This window comes from Cnephaeus nilssonii, assembly GCF_951640355.1.
Source record: "Cnephaeus nilssonii genome assembly, chromosome: 7".
Classification (NCBI taxonomy): Eukaryota; Metazoa; Chordata; class Mammalia; order Chiroptera; family Vespertilionidae; genus Cnephaeus; species Cnephaeus nilssonii.
Genome location: NC_137078.1, coordinates 57,501,054 through 57,519,985, shown reverse-complemented (window position 1 = coordinate 57,519,985; position 18,932 = coordinate 57,501,054). Strand labels below are relative to the sequence as shown.

At 42.5% G+C, this 18,932-nt stretch overlaps 1 protein-coding gene across 3 annotated transcripts in view; it reads left to right on the top strand.

Moving 5' to 3' along the window:
- DNAJC6 (DnaJ heat shock protein family (Hsp40) member C6) overlaps positions 1–18,932 on the top strand; it is a 138,580-nt gene that overhangs the window by 77,120 nt on the left and 42,528 nt on the right. For all 3 annotated transcript variants that reach the window (XM_079778102.1, XM_079778101.1, XM_079778103.1), the window contains 3 exons: positions 12,766–12,916; positions 14,224–14,273; positions 14,377–14,525. In XM_079778102.1, coding sequence (XP_079634228.1) covers positions 12,766–12,916; positions 14,224–14,273; positions 14,377–14,525 — 350 coding nt within the window. The remainder of the gene's footprint in view (positions 1–12,765; positions 12,917–14,223; positions 14,274–14,376; positions 14,526–18,932) is intronic.

The following is an 18,932-nucleotide window of genomic DNA, read 5'->3' as shown; positions in this document are numbered from 1 at the left end:
AGCTGGAGGGGAGCTGGCTTATATAGACAGAAGTCCCTGCCCCTGATCCCTGATTGGTCTGTCCTCATGCAAATGAGAGCTCCAAATCCTTGCAATTTTATTGGCCCAAAAGGCACTGTCCTGATTGGTCAGAATAGAGCTGTTTGGTTGGATGTGGAAAGCCTCCATCCTATTGATTGAAATAGGATTCCAGGAACTCCTTTGTAAGGGCTGGCTCAGATGGCAGAAACACAGCGCAGGCAGGCAGTTCAGTGCAGGCTTCTCCCTGAAATGCAGTTTGCATGAGAGGCTCCTGCTAGGCTCTCTTTTTTTTTTTTTTTTTTTAGTCCAGTTAGCCACCAGAAGCCCTCCTTAGTATGTGTCTTCTTTCTCAGGGTTCTCAATGTACAGAAAAACACAGAACTAAAAATACAAGGATATATAGTTCTCTAACATGTTAACAGTGGTTACCCTTGTTTGTTCTTGCTTTATTTTCCTTTCTGTTTAAATTCCCTTTCCTTGGTTTTGGTGAGTCTCAGGTGCAGAGAAGTGAGTTACTCATACTGCCTTTCAGTCTTTACACTGCACAAGCCACTCTCTGGTTTGATTTTCTTTTTTTTCTCCCTTCATCCCCAATCCCATCCTCTTTTCTAAGTCTTTTGCTTTTTTTCTAGAATGATCTTGGCTTATGTCCTTAGATGTGCCCAGGTTTTCCATATTGAATATGAATATACTATATTATATATATTATATAACATATAACAAAATATAACATAACTAAAATAATGTTATATGAACATATATTATATAAATCTAAATGAAAGCCTTTTTAAAAGAAATCAGAATTCCTCTCTCTGTATGGTATCGCCTTTCATTCTCTTCCCCTCATCTCACAATCTCTCTCTCTCTCTCTCTCTCTCTCTCTCTCTCTCTCTCTCTCTCACACACACACACACACACACACACACACAGACACACACACACAGATTTCTTGACCAATTGCACTTCCAGCTAAAAAATCCCAGTATTCTTTATTACATATTGGTTGATCCCTTCCTTGAGTTCTGTGATATATGGCTATGCATGGAGTTTTCACTCTAACTTGTCCCAAGTAAGCAAACACAGCTCCTACTTCTTAGCACAATACAGAACCTTGCAGAGGACGGCCATGTCAAGGTAAATAGCCCTATAGGACCAAGGGTGGCATTTTGTGGTGACTCATGTATTTGTCTTATCTCCCAGTCTGGGCCCTATTCAAGGAAATGACAAGAGGAACACAGGCTTTAGAGTTTAAGAGAGGTGTGCATGCGTGCATGCATGCATGTGTGTGTGTGTGTGTGTGTGTGTGTGTGTGTGTGTTTGTGTACCCATACACATATATGTCAGAACTTAACTGTTTACATTTTAAATATGTGCAATTTAGTTTATGTCAATTTTATATAGGTCAATTAAGCTGTTTTAAAAAATGCAGTAATCATAGCAATAGTTGGGGGAAATAATTTTATTTTCCTGATGTGTCCATTCGAGACATGTATATTTCTAATACCTATTGAGTGTTGAAATGTTACAGATGTGGGTTGCTTCCTCTCATGGCTCGAGCAGGACTTCCATTGCTGTGGCTGTGTGTACCTGACCGTGCAGGGGTGAAACGAAAAATGCGGGCATCACACTTAGCTGTATCCTAGCTAAGTGATCCTGCAGGAATGACTCTGCTTCTTTGAGACACAGCTTCCTTATCTAAAAAAATAAGAGCAAAAGTATCTTTGAGTTTTATTGTGTGGAATACTGTACATTCTTGCATAGTTCTTAGCATGTAGTAAGGCTCCTTTGGTGTATGTGTAGCATATGTGTGTGTTATGCATGGTATATAGTACATGTACATTGACGCTGATCTTGTCAATAACAAAATCTGTCTACAACAGTTGCTTCTCCTTGGAGAGTAATGATTGGATCTTTCTCTAAGAAGTCTGCTTGCAGTGGCAGCTCCAGAATTTCTGTCTAGGAGGAACTAAGAGAAGACAGTCTTGTTGGAAGGAGATGGGGTTGAGAAACATCTCTTAGAGCTTAATTGCATAACAGATCGTGTTTTTCTAGAATTCTGTGTGTACCTGAGGATTATTTGGGAGGACTGTTACTGTTCTCTTGGCCACTCCTTGAGGCCTCTGTTCTCTCCCCTCTCCTTATAAAATGGAACTGAAATGTTGGAAAGAGATTTTTGCTTGATTTTGTTTCTTTGTGGCCATGGGGCTGCTAAGCAGTTCTCAGAAAGTACAAAATTAGACCCTCAACAACTAAGCATTGTGACATGTGGGAGTCCCACTGAGGAAACCGAAGCTTTGGTGAACATGAGTAACAGTCATGGCAGAATGAGACTGGACCTGTGTGTGGCTGAGCCTGAAGCCTCTGCCCGTAACCACCTCCCCATCCTGCCTTCTTTCACCAGGGACTTTGTTTCTCATGCCCCCATTCTCCCACCTCACTTTGCACCTCCATCCTAGGATTCAGAAGAGTCTGACATATTAGAATAACATGTGAATGGGTCTGTCTGCCCCGCACCAGCCCCAGCGTCTCCGGGTCTTTAATAACAGGGACCATGTTTCATGCTTCTTCACACCCCTCTAAAAGGCACACAGTGAGCACTCAGTGTATGTGAAACTGGGCTGCTATAGAATGCAAGAATCAGAGAAGATGGCAGGGATGGCCAGGTAGACCAAGCAGGTCAACCTTGGCAGAGACCTGGTCTTTGCCTAATTGGCAAATATAACCAAACGCTTTCAATGTCTCCTCACATGTCTCAGATTTCTCATTGCAGCCCTGTATCTTCTAAGCACCCACAAACATGCCTGCTTAAGAGATGGGGATTTCATGAAACTCAACAAGAGTTTTATTGTACAGAAGACTAATATTTGACAAGAAGACCAGAGGGAAATTTTTATCTTCAGACAGATAAGAGGAACTAATTAAGTAACCGTTACTAGCTTCTCTTCCCCCAAAGGATCTAAGATGTGAAGAAAGAAAGAAAGAAAGAAAGAAAGAAAGAAAGAAAGAAAGAAAGAAAGAAAGAAAGAAAGAAGAAAGAACTAGAAATGCAGTCAAACTGAAGACCTCATTGAGACCCAAACTGACCATGTGAAGAATAAAGGCAAGGCATGGTGGCCACTAACAGGCTGTCAGTGCTGGGGAAATTCCAGCTAAATGGGTATAAAATATTTTATTCCTTCTTGGATCATTGGAATCAGGCCATAGTTGCCAATCTAAATTCTAGCCACTAAACTCTCATAGAAAATATATATGGATACTCTTTAATATGATTCAACAAGTATTTTAATTCCAGTATGCCAGGGAAACTTCTATATAAGAGACAGTTCTCTCCATCAGTCCATCATTATGAAATAAATAGGATCAAAACTATTTAAGGAGATCAGAACCCCCAGAGGAACTCTAAAGAAATAGAGGTTCTGCCTACTCATGGCCTCTCAACTCTAGCAATTTTTTTTTCTCCCTTGTCTAACAAAAAGGTCAGGGCTTGAATTGCATTAAATGGAATATGACATTTCCCTCTAATTACTAGCCTGGAACTGAGAAAACGTCCTCATTGCTGTCTGACTCTGTCCACGCAAGAATGTACCATATTCCACACAATAAAACTCAAAGATATTTTGCTCTTTTTTTTTTTTAAAGAAAAGAAAACTGTGTCTCAAAGAGGCAGATTCATTCGCAGAGGGTTACTTAGCCTGGAGTACATGTTTAACAGATGGCCTTTTTACAGTGATGCCAGGACCAGAGAATTTTAGAACTGAGGAGACTTGGGGAATCATCTAATTCACTCCCTATTGTTATATCCTTTGAGACCCTGAGTCTGTGATTCTTCCATAGCCGCAGAGTTGGGTTGCTCCTCCCATCAAAGTCATGAAAAGTGGATATAGAAATATTGTACATACTGATTTGATGGCATCAGGAGTGATAATAAAATGTTTTATAACTGGTACGATAATGTAAATTAATATATAAATATGTAATGTAAAGTACAGCCCCCTTTTACTCTCTGAACAAATATACACACACACACATGTAACTGTTTACCAGGTGATAATATTTATAGCACAATTTACTCTAATTTCCAATTTTTGGGACATTTAGCTAAGTGACCCCCATTTCCAAGTCTTGGTTTGACATAGGGAATGGCATCAGATCCTTCAATTAACTTCCCCGTTAAGTGGATGATCACTAATGCCCTGGCACCTCGTTCCGGCTGAAGAGCTGAGCGTGCTGTTGACCAGTCAGGGCTGTGGTGCACTGGATGCCAGTGCTTCCTCCGTGGTTTGGACCCTCAATGCCTGAATCATTGGCACCGCCTGCTCCGGGCCTGTGCCTGCCAGTGCCGAGCTCCTCTGGAGCTGTTGGTGGATGATACACAGACCCAGGTCTCTGCCCCCTGGGTCTGTTAGCAGCTGCCATACCTGTCCTGTCTAGGGCCGCAGCTGTGCAATGTCATCAAGTGGCTTGTAGTTTAACAGCTCACACGACACGGCAAATAATCCAGAAATACACTGAGTGGCCAGATTATTATGATCTCTGAACACATAATAATCTGGCCACTCAGCGTGTGTGTGTGTGTGTGTGTGTGTGTGTGTGTGTGTGTGTGTGTGTGTATTAGAGGCCCGGTGCATGAAATGAATTCGTGCATGGGTGGGGTCCGGCCAGCCTGGCCAGGGGGAGGGGACATGGGCGGTTGGCCGGCCTGCCTGCTGGTCGAACTCCTGGTCAAGGGGACAATTTGCATAATAGCCTTTTATTATATAGGATATACACTGAGTGGCCAGATTATTATGCGTTCAGAGATCATAATAATCTGGCCACTCAGTGTATTTCAGCATTTAAAAGTCCAGTTCCGTGGAACTTGAATATTAGTCGTGCACATAACACATACCATACCAGTTCACTTCGAGATGGCAAGGGGCAACGCCAGAGCGATAAGAGGTTCCCCTCTGTTCAGTGTCTGTGATCCTGAACTATCAGAGGTGAAGAGTTCGTGAGAGCCGTAGTGGAGGCTCCACAAGAGATTCTGTCCTTGTACACATCTCTAATTAGGCTTTGTCAACCCTGGCATTTAACAGCATGGCCTTTTTCTTTTTCTTTTTTCTTTTGCCGAGGCTGCCCAGCTTTGCTGGAGACAGCATGTTTCATGGTTGTCTTCTTTCCATCCCCAGAGCCGCCTGGCAGCTATCATTCCCTAAGTGCTGACAGCACCCCAGGCACTGTGCTAAGGTTTCACCGAATCCTCACCACAGTCCTGTGTGATATTCTATGAAGGCTTCCATGTTACAGCTAAGGATAAATCATAATTTGGATCAGTTAACTTGTCTAGGCTGTACATCCAGCTAGTAGCAACCGTTGAAGCCAAACCAGTTCTGGCTGATGGAATGGGCATCTTCCGACTGTGGCAGCTTTGTTCCACGACTAACCTTTTGTTTGGCGTAGGGAGTGTTGATTTTTCTCACTTGCTTTTGTTTTTTTTCCGTGAAATTGTTATTTCTAGTTGGATTCCTGGGTAGTCTGTGGTAGGTAGTCAATCGAATGACTCATTTGCACGTGAGCTGAATTTCTAAGAATTCAAATGAAAATTCCTGATTGTGTTAGAAAATCGCACGACTTTAAAACCACATTCACATTCACGGTCTCATTTGATCCTTTTGATGCCCTGAGACATGTAGGGACATTTTTGTTCTTAATTTGTTCCAATGTATGAAGGGAGAAGAGGCTTCAGAGGAGTAAAATGCCATGCTTAAGGTCACAGTTTCTAGGTGGAAAACTAAGTCTCCAGTGTAAGATCCTCTATCCCCAAGTCCATCCTCTTTTCTCTAAGCTTCCCAGAAGTAGGATGAAGGGGGAATGAGGTTTAAACTATCTTTGACTCCAGAAGCCTAGACATTGGGTTTTTCTACGGTATATCTCGTTGGGATCCCCATGCGATCCATCTCTCTAATTGTGGGAAACCAGGAGATGACAAATCTCTTAGACACAAAGAGGATGAATCCTTCTGTGGTGATGACTCTGGTTCTTGCACCCTTGCTAAGTGTTGTGGAGAAGAAACAGCATTTTCCCAGGACAGGGACTACCGGTGCATCTCTGCAAGGTCCCCTTAGTTTTGGGAATTTCTGTCCTGCAATTGCCAACTTTGTAGAAGGTAAGAAGAAGGACACTTGTAACATTGTGTCACTTAAATAACCACAGAGGAAAATGCCCCACAGGTGAAAAGGAGTATGAACAGGAACCGATCATCGGATTTTCAGTCATCCCTTAAACAGGCTGATCCTGAGCACTGTGGAATGATGATAATAACTCACAGGTACTAGAATTGGATGGCAGTGACTTTCTAGAAATAGGAAAGGTGATGCTCTGTGGAAGTGTCTCTGTGGAGGCCCAGAGAACCCACTCAGGAAGGTTGATGTCCTGAGAACCTTAATCATTGCCAAGAGTTCTTTTCCATCTCAAATATTTTTCTTTTACAAAAATGAGATTATACTGTACATAGTTTATATTCTGCTTATTTTTACCTAGCCCTTTGTCACGAGTGTCTGTACTCTTCTAAATAGTGACTTGGTAGATAATTATGTAGAAGAATACATCAGTTATAGTCTCTTGCCTCTATGACCAATACCTCAATAAACAACACCTCTATGGACATCTTTTTTGCTAAATATTTGCATATGATTCTTTTCTTTTTATGACAGTACTTTATGGAGGAGCATCTCTTCTTAGGGGTTACCAAGTAGAATTGTGTGCAGCCGAAGGTGTCCTGGGCACTTACTGTATGAGCAGTGGAGAGTATATGTGGGGAATCACGACTGTGCATTATGGACTCTGCAGGGCAAGGCCTTTGTCAGCATTTTCCTGCTTTCTCAGTACTTCTCATGGGGTTTTGCCTGCGACTGACAGTCATAGAAGAAGTTTATGAAAAGTAGGCCACACTTAACTTTTTCTATATTTTTAGTTACATTAACGAAATTAAGATCAGCTTTAACATTTGTGCTGGTCTTCTTAAAAATATATTTTGTTCCGGTCCAGCTGGGTGTGGCTCAGCAATTGAGCATCGACCCAGGAACCAAGAGGTCACTGTTTTAATTCCTGGTCAGGGCATATGCCTGGGCTGTGGGGTGTGCAGGCGGTAGCTGATCAATGATTCTCTCGCATCATTGATGTTTCTATCTCTCCCTCTCCCTTCCTCCCTGAAATCAATACACACACACACAGTAGTATATATATATTCTGTTCCAAAGAACTATCAAATCACCTCAAGTCACTTTTGGAATGAAGCTTGATTTAAAGAAATGAGCAAACAGCTAACTAATAGTCCATGGAGAAGCAGATTCTCTCTCAGGAGAATCAGATTTTATGTCAGCGTACAAGTGAGAACTAATCAGGTTATACAGAGGTGAGCTCCCATGACTTGGGAGGGATTGGATGCTGCTTGTAGTCTCATCACCATTAGGAATCCCAAGACAGCTTATTACACCCTTAGAAATGATGGGGAGGGCAGGACTGCACCCTCTGATGCTCATTTGGTGGGCTTAGGCTTTACAATGACAAGATATCATGGAACAAGAGTCTGCCTGGAGCCTTAGAGGCACAGATATGGATCCTTCTCTTTGGATAGTGCCCTCATGCTTTCACAGTTCTGTCCTCGTCACTCCCACCGTCTGACACCCTCAAATCCTGAGTCCCCTTTATTAAGCCCCGGGTGTGTGCCTCCCCCTGGTGCCATTTTAGCCAAAGCGTTTAGCAACATGGCAGAGGTGGCAAGCTCTGGACTCCCAAGAATGGAAGTCTTTTCAACCATCTAGTGTAGGGATTCGAAAATGTCTTCTGGCCTGGCTGGTGTGGCTCAGTCATTGAGTGTCTGTGAGCCAGGAGGTCATGGTTCGATTCCCAGTCAGGGCACATGCCCAGGTTGTGGGCTCAATTCCCAGTAGGGGGCATGCAGGAGGCAGCCAATCAGTGATTCTCTTTCATCATTGATGTGTCTATCTCTCTCTCCCTCTCCCTTCCTCTCTGAAATCAATAAAATATATTAAAAGATTTTAAAAAAGAAAAGAAAAAGAAAACGTCTTCTGTAAAGGGCCATAAATAGTAAATACTATAGGTTAGGGGGCCTTACAGTCTCTGTCACAAGTATGTAACTCTGCCATCGTAGCATGGAAGTAGCCGCAGACAATATGTAAAGGTGTGAGTTTGGCTCTGTTCTCAGAAAACTTTACTTACAGACACTACCATTTGACCTTCATATTGTTTTCACTCTATCAAACCTATTCTTTGGACTTTTTTCACTCATTTAAAAGTGAAAAAGCCCTTCTTATTTAAAAAGAAAGTGGACTGGATTTTGCCCAGAAGCTAGCTATAGTTTGTCAGCTCCTGATCTATCCTTATTGTGTTTTTTTTTTTGTGTGTGTGTGCGCATCACTTTCTGACTGTACCATTTCCTCTGTGGTGTGTCATTTTTGACACCTCTCTGCCCTTTCTCTCAAGGAGCTGAGGCTCAGCTATCCTTTGCAGAATCTGTGCTTCTGGCTTCATATAGCTCAGCAGGGAGAGCCAGAATCCCTACCCAAAAGGACTGTGAGGCCAAGATCAGATCATGCCCTTCTTCTCTTTTTTGTGTCCTGGCTAATTTGACATATAATTTGGGAATATGAAGGTCACAGATGTACTCTGACTGGTGGGTCTGGTTTCTGCAGGGTTCCAGTGAACAGAGCATGCTGCCTGAATGATGGCGAGAGTCAGGTTTTTATATAATCGAGGTTATTTATATCTTTTAATAGGTTGGTGCCATGGGGTTCTTTTCCAGCACGAAACTGAGAGTCAGAGAGAGGTCTGGATAATAAATTCAGCGTCATCTCTGAGAACAATAATATATCAGAAGGGTATCCAGGCTGGAGTGTCCGCTTGTGATGGAAACAGGGGAATTGTAAACATTTTATACTGCTCTCTTCTTGCTAAATTTAAAACGAAAACACGATACAGATTTTTTTTTTTTATGTGGAGTGTGTTTAAAGGGAGATAATGTGCCCTGTATTATAGGGGAACAGAACCCAGAACATTCTCAGCTTTGTAGCTTTGGCTGTAGTCTGTGGAGCCACCCAGCAAAGCAGTTCCTGGCCTTTATTCAGGGCCATGAAGCAGCGGGGGCGACAGAGGCTCAGGCGCCTACAGAAAGAGCTGGTTTGGTTGGTCTGACAGCTGCAGTGATTTATGAGAGTGCTTGTTAAGGACCATCTGCTGCTGAGAGCCACCAAATGAAAGGCACGCAGGAGGAGATCAAGGAATAGGAGGGGGAGGGCTTGTATAAGGCAGGTAAGGATCATCTTAATTATAGCTGTTAGAACTGTGAGTTGATAGGGAACTGTAGAATAGTGCGAGATGGTACAAGTAGCACAGGCTTTGGACTTGCACAGACCTGGCTCTACGTTAGGTGAGTTGTGTCCCTTCTTTTGAGCCTCCATTTCTTCATCTATAAAATTGGTATAGTAGCCCTAGATGGTTTGGCTCAGTGGCTAGAGTGTCGGCCTGCAGACTGAAGGGTCCCAGGTTCAATTCTGGTCAAGGGCACATGCTGAGTTGTGGGCTAGATCCCTAGTGGGGGTTGTGCCAGAGTCAGCCAAACAGTGATTCTCTCTTATCATTGATGTTTCTATCTCTCCCTCTCCCGTCCTATCTGAAATAAATAAATAAAAATATTTAAAAAAATGAAATGGGTATAATAAACGCTCTCTCCCTCTCCTGCTGTGTGAAACTGTACTAACATAAAAGTCCAAGCGGTGTTCCTGGTGCCTTGGAGAGCTCAGAAAGTGGTAGACATTATTAATGTTTGTCCATGTGTCCATTTAATTCGCTGATTCATTAGCATTAATTGTCCTTTGTGATTTCAAATAGATGACTGAGGCAGCAATAGCTCATGTGATCAGAATGGAAGTATAAAACAGTCAACATGTATTTATAGGTATATGTATGAGCATCTAAATGGCACACAGGACTGCAGTAGGTACCTCAAGTATGATTTAATATACAGCCACCTGGCCAATAAATACAATAAAAGAGACATCGCCTCACTCAGTAGTAATTGGGGAAATCACAGAATAAGACCGAAATGAGATCTTGCTTCACACTCACCAGATTTGTAAAAATTTTAAAGTCTGACAATATCAAGTGTTAAGGAGAATATAAAGTGAGGGACCTCGCCCTAACCGGTTTGGCTCAGTGGATAGAGTGTTGGCCTGTGGACTCAAGAGTCCCAGGTTCGATTCCGGTCAAGGGCATGTACCTTGGTTGCGGGCACATCCCCAGTAGGGGGTGTACAGGAGGCAGCTGATTGACGTTTCTCTCTCATCAATGTTTCTAACCCTCTCTCCCTCTCCCTTCCTCTCTGTAAAAAATCAATAAAATATATTTTTTAAAAAAAGAATCACTTTAAAAAAAATAAAGTGAACCTAACCGGTTTGGCTCAGTGGATAGAGCATCAGCCTGCGGACTGAAGGGTCCCAGGTTCAATTCCGGTCAAGGGCATGTACCTTGGTTGCGGGCACATCCCCGGTAGGGGGTGTGCAGGAGGCAGCTGATCGATGTTTCTCTCTCATCGATGTTTCTAACTCTCTATCCCTCTCCCTTCCTCTCTGTAAGAAATCAATAAAATATATTTTAAAAAATAAAAAAAATAAAGTAAGGGACCTCATACACACTACTAGTAGGAGTTTAAACTGACATGACTACTTTGGAAAATGATGTGTCAATGTCTAGAAATTTGAAGATGTGCATATCCTATCTACTAACAAATTTTATTAAGTATAACCAAAAGAGAGTCTCCCACATGTAGTTAAGTCGATGTAACTTTATAACTGCATTGTTTTAGCAAACAACCTTGTTATCCATCTTAGTGTCCAACCTTAGTGGGCAATGGATGCATTCTAGGAGCTAAAATTACATATGGTACCAGCATAGGTGAATTTTAAATAATGGTGGGTGAAAAAAATAAAGTTGCAAACAGAAAACCATTTTTATATGGTTTGAAATTGTGGAGAACAATATTAATATATTGCAAATGTTTACCTACACCTATAATAATAAAAGGGCAATATGCCAATTAGACTGAACGTCCTTCCGGACAAAGGCAGGGCTGCGAGGGAAGCCTGGGTCCCGGGTGCCAGAGGGAAGCTGGTGCTGGCAGCCTGGGGAAGGAAGGCCTACTCTTGCACAGATTTCGTGCACTAGGCCTCTAGTATATAATAAAAGTCTAAAGAAATTATTTGGCCCTAGCTGGTTTGGCTCAGTGGATAGAGCGTCAGCCTAAAGGGTCCCCAGTTTGATTATGGTTAAGGACATATGCCCGGGGTTATGGGCTTGATCCCCAGTGTGGGGCATGCAGGAGGCAGCCAATCAGTGATTCTCTCTCATCATTGATGTTTCTCTCTCTTCCTCTCCCTTCCTCTCTGAAATCAATTTTAAAAAATTAAAAAAAATATTTGGAATGATAAATATTAAATTCAGGGTAGTATTAAGAGAAAAATGAGGGACGTGGTTAGAAAGGTTGCCTAGGGCTCAAATCGCAACTCTGCCATTGACTTACTAGCTGTATATCCTTAGACAAGTTTCTGATCTATAAAATGGAATAATATTACCTACCTGATAGGTATGCTATGGATTAAATGAATGAGTACAGGTAAAATACTTAGAATAATACCTAGCAGATAGTAAGTGCTACATAAATTTTAGTGCATAATTTTATAGCTAAAGTCTATTACCCCTAGGTATATTAGGAACTATGCTAATAGTTTCTGTGCACTCATTTAACTGCTTCCTATGAAATAGGCATACCTGTGCTATCTAGTAGATAGAGGCCAGGGATGCTGCTAAACATCCTACAATGCACAGGGCAGTCCCCCTCCCTGGCAAAGAAGTATTTGACTCCAAATGTCGATAGTGCCAAGGCTGAGAAACTCGGAGCTAACTCCAGGGAGCCAGCAAGTGCAGTTTTAAGAAGCTGGAAGGGATGAGAACCTGAAATACTTGACAAATAGCACTAATGACCATCATGCATCCTCAGGCCTTAAAAGCTGTCAGAACGGCCCTTCAGAAGGTATTTTCCATGATGGAGGTGAACTATTACTTTGAGAGATAGCCATGCGACGGCTCTTCTAACGCAGCCAACTCCATCAAAGGGCAGAGGAGACCCCCCGGACTCACTTATCAGCTGCCCGCTGCTCTTCCTTGGCCAGGTCTCTGAAGCAGCACTCTCTGAAAGACGTATAATGCTGGCCACATCTATAATTTCAAGTTTTCCAGTATCCACATTAAAAAAGTTAAAAGGAACAAATGAAATTAATTTACTAGTATAACCTATTTAATTCGATATATCCAAAATACTATCATTTCAACATGTAGTATTGAGATCTTTTACTCCCTCCCCCCTCACTAGCTTTGAAATTTGGTGTGTATTTTATGTTTGGACTAGCCACATTGCAAGTGCTCAGTTGGCACATGTGACTAGTGCTTCCAGTTCTGGTTGTGCTGCTCTGGAAGGTTCTGTTCCTGGGACTTAGTGAGGGACTTGCCTTGGTCCCTGAAGACCAGTGGCACTGCTGTAACCCAGAGTCAGTAAGCTGAGAGCAGGATGTGACTTCCAGGAGTTCCTGCCCCAGACTGCCGAAGGTGGTCTGCATATGTTCCAGGATCAAAGAGGGGTTGGTTTTCTGTGTGGTCTGTGCCGTCAGCTCCTTTTCTGTTTCTCATTGGCAGGTGCCTCGTCCCCAGACATGGAGCCCAGCTATGGGGGAGGCCTCTTTGACATGGTGAAAGGAGGTGCAGGCAGGCTCTTCAGTAACCTAAAGGACAACCTGAAAGACACCCTCAAGGACACGTCTTCCAGAGTTATACAATCTGTTACCAGGTATGTGTGTTCTTCCTGATTGAGTTAATGAACCTTCGTGGCCCCAAAGGATCTGGTTACCTGCCAACTACTTATCTGGCTCAAAGACTGGCAGTTTTGTGATGTCATTTCATGGAATCTGATTGACTGAGCAGTGTCACCAAAGCCATAAAGTGGAGTCCTTCAGAAGCTACAAGCACAGGCTGGGAGGCCTCAGCTCACTGGTACATGAGAGCACAGTGGGTTGTCATCCCTGGCCTTCGAACCCAACATCCTGAGTTCTAATGCATTATCTGCTCTTGTTAACCATGTGACCTAGGGCAACTTCATTAGCCTCTCTGAGCTTTACTTCTATACCCTGGTAGGATTTGTGCCCTTGGATGTTTGAGAATTAAATGAGGTAATCATGTCTATGCAGTCTGAATAAACAGTACTCATGTATTGCAATCAAAACAGAATTTTGTTTTTGTATCTTAATAGTCCTTTAGAATTTATTTACTGGGAGAAGTTTTCTATTCTTTCACTGTATGAAAACTTCTACAAGCAGACCATATTAATTTTTTTTATTCTTAGTTATTAGAAAGTTCTAGGGTCACTTTAAGTTACAGTGTGCAGTTTTAAATCAGAAATTCAAATATCAAGGCCAGTCTTGGCCAGTTTGGCTCAGTGGACAGAGCATCACCCTGTGGACTGAAGGGTCCTGGGTTCGATTCCATACCGTGGTCGCAGGCTCGATCCCTGGCCCCAGGCATGTGTAGGGGGCAACCAAGCGATTGATGTTACTCTCTCTCTGTCTCTCCCTCTCCTGTCCACTCTCTCTAAAAGTCAATGGAAAAATATCATCAGATGAGGATTAACAGAAATTCAGATGTTAAGTCCAATTATTGATCAACATTTTAATCTTTGTTCAGAGGTAAAACTTACCCTTTCCCTCCAGTCCTCAGTCAGGGCCTGGTAGGCAGAAAAAGGATGTCCTTTGTTCGTCCTCCATCACTTCCTCCCCTGACACCTATGGGCGATACTTCCCTGTAGGCAGCGAGCCTGGAACAATGATTGTTAATAAATAAGCATTGTTTTCTGAGTGGATTCTGTTCATAAATGGCATCAGTTTGTAAAGACTATGGGGGTGCACAGTTGGAGCAGTATATTTAAGCTACTGAGGGTGTGGACTGTCTTCTCTTAACAATGCTCCCTTGTTGGAGAGAAGGTTTGAGGGACGTCAGAATAGGCCGGCTAGTGGGAAGTGATGATGCGAAAGTGATTGAGAGAGAGCAACCATGGCATATGTAGATCATTTTAATGAGTGCCCTTCCTTGTCTTGCTTTTAGCTATACGAAAGGAGATTTAGACTTCACTTATGTTACCTCCAGAATTATTGGTAAGTTTCTCATGTGCATTTACTGCTCAGACTCAGCTTTCAATTGCTGCTCATCACCACAACCGAGCTGTTCAACCTGTCTTCTTTCTGTGTGACCCTCCAGTGATGTCCTTTCCTCTGGACAACGTTGACATAGGATTCAGGAATCAGGTTGATGACATTCGGAGCTTTTTGGATTCCAGACATCTTGACCACTACACAGTGTACAATCTGTCACCCAAGTCCTATCGAACTGCCAAGTTTCACAGCAGGGTAAGGAATTTTCGCTCTGGGATCACACGGTTGAAGACATAACAGAGTATTTCTCCTCTTAAGAGCTATCCTCAAAGCCTTTGCCCTGTGGCACATGAAGCTGAAAAACTATACACGGTGCACATTTCTAGCCACAAAGTATTTATTAGGCTTTAATGATATATTCTGAAGATTTTTGGGGGGTGAAAATATTTGTTTGTCGGTGAAATACCATCTAAGTTGGGGCCTCACACCAGTTGTGGTTGGTTGCTCAATTGTTAAGGTGCATTGCTGTGAGGCTCTGTTGGAGCTTGAACTGCTACATAAAGCATTTGGCTACCTTTATACTACAACACTCATCAGGCCTGTACCTGTCCTTATTGCTACCTGGGCATCGTGATGAGGCAGTGTAGCTAGACCAGTAAAGACATACTCGTATTAATGGGAATAGCCTTCTGACATTCAGTAAAATTGCTTCTTTCAGAAGTGAAGGAAGCACACAAATAGCCTACATTGTAGGTTTGGTAATCCTATTACTAATATTAATAGCAGTGAGTGCAGCAGCCAACACAGAGTGTGTACACTGCGCTGGGGACTTTCCATGTAGTATCTCATTAAATTCTCTCTACAGCCCTCTGAAGTAGATGGAGAAACTGAGTCACAAAGAGGTAAGGTAACTTGCCCAAGACCACACCATTAGTATTGACACTGTTGCCTGGGAAAGCTGGATTGTCCTGTAAAGGAGCTTTTGCAAATAGGCTGAGAAATATTCCTCGTTCAGGAGCTATGAGAACTGGCTTGGGTTTGAATCTAATATCAAGCCTGGTATTCCTGGTTGCTGAATTCTTTTTGTTTTAAATTACATTTATTGGGATAACATTGTAACTTTATATAAGTTTCAAGTGTACAATCCTAGAATACATCATCTGTATATTGCATTGTGTGTGCACCACCCAAAGTCTGGTCTCCTTCTGTCCCTGAATTCTTGATTTACTCACCAAGATAAGGCTTTTTCTCTCTCAAGAGCATCTTCAAATATTTTGACTTAGCCTTTAGATATGATTGTTTCTGCACCTGCATTTGGATCTCATAAAAAATAGGAAGGGTTTTCTATACATTGGACCCTTTAAAAGTGAAACTTGGTTTCTAATATTTAAGATGGCAGCTGATGGTCTATGCTGTGTATCTAGCACCTCAGCTTTGATGCCAGAACACATTGTGCTCCAAATCTCAGTTGCCATCCATCGTGTCTGGGCCTCCGTTTCCAGAGCTGAGTTGATCTCATGCTTCCTAAGATTCCTGCCCCCATGTTCAATATGAAAAGGGAGGGTTTTGTTAAGGACTCTGTCTTCTCAGAGTGTTCCCCAAATAGCAAGAGGTAACCCAGCGGTTCTCAAACTTTAGTGTACATCAGAGTCACCTGGAGGGCTTGGTAAACACCCAGGCCCAGCACTGCCGATTCAGCAGGACAGGGGTGCAGGGAGAATCTGCATCGCTAACAACTTCCTGGTGCTACTCCTCTGGCGCCATGGGGACCACTCTGAGAAGCGCTAATGAAACCACTCTGAAGTGGTTTGTTCTAAACTGGCATTCTCTAACGGAGAGTTTAAGTGCAGCTCCTTCAAATTCTCTATACTATGTGCTCTTCCAACTCTTATTCCATCTATTACCTAATGCAGAGCAAGTGATGTCAAACAAGAGGCGGGTAGATATTCTGTTTCTAAATCAGATGCAAATCTCTTGAATTGATTTTTTTTTTTCTTGTTAGGAGACAAAGTCAGTGCCATCAGTTTTAAAACGAAGGGACTGTGGAACATCCTGCACAATATTTCATAGAAATTTTATTTGTTCTGAAAAAATTTGTGATAGTCTGGAACATTTTCCTTCTGAAAGTAAATAAAGATATAATATCATCATAGAAGCATTCATATATATATATATGAAGATGTCTCTTTGGGTAGTATTTATAAAAGCAGTCACTATAAAGATATTTAAAGAAAGCTATCTATTAGTGTAACTACATATTTTGTGACCAATCTTAACAATCTTACCAAAGGAACCAGGAATTAATTACACATTGACTTAAAACTGCCACAGGTTGTTAGCTCTCACTTGCCTTAAAAGGGCAAGAAGCATGTTTATTTGATTTGATACCTAGAATAGTGCCTGGAATGGCTAAACATTTCTCAGACAAATGAATGTGTCAAGGACTGTTAAACACATAGATATAAAATAAATATTTGGTTCTTGTTCCCAAGGCACGTAAGCCTAGTTGGAGAGAGGACCCAAGACATTCTAAAGACAACTGCAAATAATATGTACAGTACCTACTGAGGGAGATTAGTGAAGGGAGACAGCAGTGAGAGCTGGACCTTGAAGCATGAGTAAGTGTTGTATAGGTGAAAGGTGTGGTGTTATTTCTATTTTTTAAAAAAATATATTTTTTATTGACTTCAGAGAGGAGAGATAGAAACATCAACAATCGGAGAGAATCATTGATCAGCTGCCTCCTGCACATTCCCTACTGGGGGTCAAGCCTGTAACCCAGGAATGTGCCTTTTACCTGAATTGAACCTGGGACCCTTCAGTCGGCAGGCCAACACTCTAGCCACTAAGCCAAACCAGCTAGGGCTGGTGTTATTTCTTTTCCATGCAAATTGTAGAATGTGTCTTACAAGGTTCTTCATGATCTGGCCTCTGCCTGCCTCTCTGGCTTCATCTTGCACTGTTCTTATGCCCAGAAAACCCAGGCTCCAACCAGGGAGCACACACCCTGTCTCTGCAGGAGCTGCTCGCTCTCCCTAAAAAGCCATCCATTGTCACACCACCCCCACCCCTTCCTTGTTTACCTAACTTCACTAAGAGGAGGATTTCCACAAAGCTTTCCCAACCCTTTCTCCCTAAAACACAGGAATGCATGGCACCTTAGCTCTTTGCAGATAGTCCCAGAACTCTGCCGAATAGATCTAGACCCTCTGGCGAAGCTCCTGCAAGCTTTAGTTGCATATCAGGGAGACAGTCCCAAAACCTTGGTCTATTCATCTTGGCTCTGTTTCTGATGTGGCTTTTTTCAAGCTCCTAGTTCTTTTTCTCCTCGGTACTAGCACTATGGATTCATTTGCATCTCATTGTTGCATTACTTAGAAAAGTTCTCTTCTCACCTTCCAATCCATGAAGACGGAAACCATTTCCTCCTCCTTTCGGGTCAGTGGAGGGCTAGGTCTGCAGTTAAATATTATTTTAATAAGTGCATATGGCAGAGTGTTCCATAAATAGCCAGTGTTGGAAAAGACTAAATAGGTGACTGGTTTTATTTATAGACTCACAGGAGTCCTGCTCTGTCTTTATTTCCGAACTCAGTTACTTTACATTTGTATTGTGTGATATGTGCTTGGGGATATGGGTAGTAGTGGCAAAGACAAGCTGTTTCTATGCTAGTGTCAATAAATGGAAAATGGGATGAATGGCCACCAAATCTAGCCTGGCTCTAAAGTTCTAACATCTAACTAAAGCATTTCAGTGCCTCTTTGAGCTTCCTTCTCCTTCTGCAGGAAGGAAGGTGTGCTGTTGGTAGCATAGAAAAAAGAACCCCATTGGTTGGCCGGTGTGCTCAGTGGTTGAGCATCAACCCACGAACCAGGAGGTCATGGTTCAATTCCCCATCAGGGCACATGCCTGGTTGTGGGCTTGATCCCCAGTAAAAGGGGGGAGGGGTGTAGGAGGCAGCCAATCAGTGATTCTCTCTCATCATTGATGTTTCTACCTCTCACTTCCTCTATGAAATCAATTTTTTTTAAAAAGAACCCCAGCTGATTCTTTTAGACTCTCCCTTCATGTTGATTTTTTCCAATCTCATGTTCTTGTAGTATTTCTTCCCTTTGGGGAATGACTTGATTTTTTGAAAATATATTATCAACTTGGGCTTCTTTAAGAGGTCATGATTGTTTGCAGGTGAACCCTTCCCCCCCCCTTTTTCTTCCAGAGTTCACCAAAGTTCCCCAGTGTTTCTGTTTTGGTTTGCTGGTTGGTGAGGGGGGTCAGCCATGGAGCAGTGATGCCTCATCTTTCCCGCTGCCACCATGCATCAGTGTAAGGACGGGGAGTAAAGGGGTAGAAAGAAATCCCTGGCCTGGGAGCCAGAGGGCTGTGGATCCCCACATCGTAGCTCTGTCAACTTCGGTGACTTGAATGTCTTAACCGTAGTAAAATGTGGCCATTACATGAAACCCCACAAACGTACGATGGGATTGTAATAAATATTCGTTAGACAGTGTGGTATAATAGAAAGCTCCCAAATTTACTGCTTGTATAACGTACACCAATTTAAATTTCAGAAATGTCCCTAGGTTCCTATCTCAGCTGTTCCTCTTCCTGGGCAAGTTACTTTACCACACTTGAGACTCAGTGTTCTCCTCTGTAAAATGGGGA